Source organism: Alligator sinensis, unplaced genomic scaffold (assembly GCF_000455745.1).
Source record: "Alligator sinensis unplaced genomic scaffold, ASM45574v1 scaffold747_1, whole genome shotgun sequence".
In the NCBI taxonomy this organism is placed as follows: domain Eukaryota; kingdom Metazoa; phylum Chordata; order Crocodylia; family Alligatoridae; genus Alligator; species Alligator sinensis.
This window is the reverse complement of record NW_005842254.1, coordinates 139,667-143,088: the sequence shown is the minus strand read 5'-3', so window position 1 is coordinate 143,088 and position 3,422 is coordinate 139,667. Positions and strand designations below refer to the sequence as shown.

Genomic DNA, 3,422 nt, shown 5'->3' with positions numbered 1-3,422 from the left:
CCCAGTGGACTGCAAGCACCACTTTTAGAGACATGACTGAATGTTCACTTTTCTCCTGCTGTGGAAATATCTGTACCTGCAAACGGGCTACTGAGAGGTCTCCTTTAATCCTTTGCCCTCACCATCAGCTGTTAGTGATAGATTACAGGACAGGCTATGGTTTCTTAAAACATTAGGGCTCGTTTCTTTTTTGGAATATTCTAGGTGTGGCTTTTGAATGAATGACTGCTGCCAGCAGCAAGCATGCAGCAGTACAACAGAGGCCAGTCAGAGCTAGTTTTGCATTGTTTCATCTAAATATCATTTCAGCATAGCAGAAACCTTCACATCGGCACATCCTTATATGCAAAGCTGGTTTTACTGGCTTTGCCAGGGAGAAGTCATCTGCACGCCTCTACCTTCCAGTGCATCTGTGCAACAGTTAAACAAACAGAGCCTGTATCTAATGTGCAAGAGAAGCCATGCATTGATACCCAGCCCAAACCTGTCTTTATATGACAACTGAATTTACAAGACACAACCACCGGTAAGGCAAGGGACCAGATTTTATTCCACCTCTAGTTCAACTGGCTTCAGGTGCTTCAGCATGATCCTATTTCACCCTGCTCAAGCCACCAAAGCCTCTACTTTTGTAACACACTTTTATCTTAGCCTTAATGCCAAGAGGCAGAAAGTAAAGAGCAAGACAACCCAACCATGTTTTGTGTTGTTTCTCATATACTTGAGCAAGATGGAATATGACCTGGCTTAACTCATGTAGAACTGGAGTGTCATATAAATTCCCAAGCCAAGTCAGGTCAGATTTGTTAAGTCCAGCACCCAACTTTCCCTCAATGAAGCACATGGCACACCCGAGTACAGTAGCAAGGAATTTTAAAAACCTACTATCTTCAACTATATGCAAACAATATGCCCATTAGGGAAAGCCCCCCCCAATTCCACAAGTCCAGATGGTTAGCTGTTGGCTCACATCTTGAATCCCAGGGGTAATATCCCAAGCACACTGTTACTCTAGATAGTATAAGTGTAGACATCACTTATGTTTACTCCTCTTGGATGCCATTCAAGATTTTAGCCTAAATTCTCAGTGGGGAAAGGGTGCCCTGCATGAAACCCCTTAACAGAGCTTGGTTGCAGGAGATGGAAGTACAGCAAGTTGAATAGACTAAGTTTTTAGGCCTTGCTTATCTGAGTCAATGGAGAATAGGAGCTGTGGGTACCGAGGACTCTGCAGGCCTAGACTCTGCATCAGATGTGGCTACCTTGCAGCATACCTGTGTGTGGCACATGACAAGTGCTTTTAATGAAAACGTAGCATCATTTACAAACTTAAAATATAATGCAGCACAGTTGTTTGAACCAAATGCTTATATTTGTGTTATTCATTTAGCCAGAGAGGAGAATGAAAGCAACTTTAATTAAATAAGCTTTGTACCGCATCTGCTTAAGAGTCATGTTAATTGGGCTTTAGAACCCGATTAAAATCTGTTTTTAAAAGGATACTGGTAACAAAGCATTATGCTTGTATTTTGAAATATTATTTTAGCAACAATATAACAAGTTTTGTTTTCATAGATGGATGGTGCAAAGCCACAGCAACAAAGAAGCCACCGTTTAAGTTGTAACCTCAGTAAAGATGAACATCTGGATGTTAAAATTGTACCACTAAAAGACTCAACGAGCACTGAAAGACAGCTGCAGTGGGTTAGCCATTGACATTGAAGAATTCTTAGAAGCTAAAGAAGAGATGACACTTCTTAGCAGCTGGCAGTCAGCTGACATTAACCATATGAAATGAGTCTTAGCTGGTAGAGAATTTCTCACTGAAGTACTTAAAAATTGTATCAACATTTTTAAACTTCAGAGGTCACTAATACCAGGTACTTGACCTCATATCTAGAGACCTAAATATGCAGCTTGGTTTTTCAGAGATGCTTATCATTCATAGCACCTAGTACCTTGGGAGGTGGGGGTGGGAAGCAGGAAAAAGAGGCTATTCAAAGTAAAATCCATAGTAGTTAATGGCAGTTTTGCCACTGAAATTTACTGGGATCAGACTCTTCTGCAGGCATCTGAATAAGGATTTGTGGGCCTATCTTCAGGCCCTACAAGAATGAAAAATGCAGATCATGATGTCAGTGGCATAAAACTGGATATCCATACCACTATTAAGATTTTCCTCTGCTTGAAAGAGAAACATACAAAATTGCATATTTCTCTTCTTTTGTATTGGGTTAATACCATAAAGAATTTCCCTCTTCTGCACAGTTCACAAAGTGGAAGAAGAGCTACCACATTATGGTAAAGGCTTTACATATACACAGGAGTACTCAATCCAGTCTGCAGTACACACTGCATCCCATCAAAAACCCACAATCAAGGTGAATTCAGAGTTTCTCTCAACACAAAGTAAAAATATAAAAAAACTGAAGGAGATCAATCAGCTGTAATTTCCACCTTGCTACTAAAACATCAAAGCTGATTTATTTGCCTTTCTTCATTTTTGCTGTCTTTTCTTTCCGCTTCTTCACATGCTTTGGGATTTTGTTTTTCCTTTTTTCTCTTTGGGCTTCTTTAACCATCTTTTTCCTTTCCTATGAAAAAGTGACAAATGCTTCATTTAACATAATGTTTCTGGGTGATTACAAGCAGGCAGACAACATCTGATATGTTAGTGTTACAAAAGGTTATTAGTTAAATACCTTTGTTTCTAGCTTTCAAACCCCATATTAGAAAATTAAAACACCAGATTGCTGGAGATGAGTCTACCATAGAATTCAAATTGGGGTTGACATTTCAAAACTTCAAAAGCATTTCAAGCCAGGAATTTGTGATAAATGCAATCCCTAAAAACAGATTAGGAGAGAGGCAAGAATGCATACTATTTCATCAATAAAACTAAAACAGGAACTGGATGCATGGGTTTCCAACCTCCAGACTGGAAATACTGCAATGCAGGCTGCTATGGATCAAAGGACACTGATCCACCACTTACAATTAGCTCAGAATGGAGCAGCTTGAGAAAAAAAAAATCACCAGAGCCAGAGTGAGGGGATCCTGAACCACCACACTCAAGCAATTCAAAATCAGGCAGAGAATGATACCTCATCTAATTTAAACCAAATAAGCAATCCAAGTAGGCAGACTGTAGCTCTGGTGAATACCATGAAGAACCCACAGCCCATTCTACTCTTACAGCAAAGACCAAGGAATGTATGACAGTCAGAAATGACAAGGCCTCTCCATTCTATAGCAACGCAAGCCCCTGCTTATTGCAACCCAGGTACAGATTCACCAGAGTACATTATATCCACTCCACTGGAAATTCTCTGCAGCCCCCTATGAGAATTCACAGAGCATTCCTATTCTATGGCAGGATCCTATGTACTGAATGTAGGGGAAGACATCAAAACGATGCAAAG

The 3,422-nt window shown here is 40.2% G+C and overlaps 1 protein-coding gene across 1 annotated transcript in view; it reads right to left on the bottom strand.

Annotated features, from left to right (window-relative positions):
* Positions 1-527: 527 nt before the first annotated feature.
* The window catches only part of RIOK1 (RIO kinase 1), a 25,171-nt gene continuing 22,276 nt past the window's right edge, over positions 528-3,422 (bottom strand). The window contains exon 17 of the mRNA XM_025208834.1: positions 528-2,594. Within this exon, the coding sequence (XP_025064619.1) occupies positions 2,484-2,594 (111 nt within the window). The 3' untranslated portion in view covers positions 528-2,483. The remainder of the gene's footprint in view (positions 2,595-3,422) is intronic.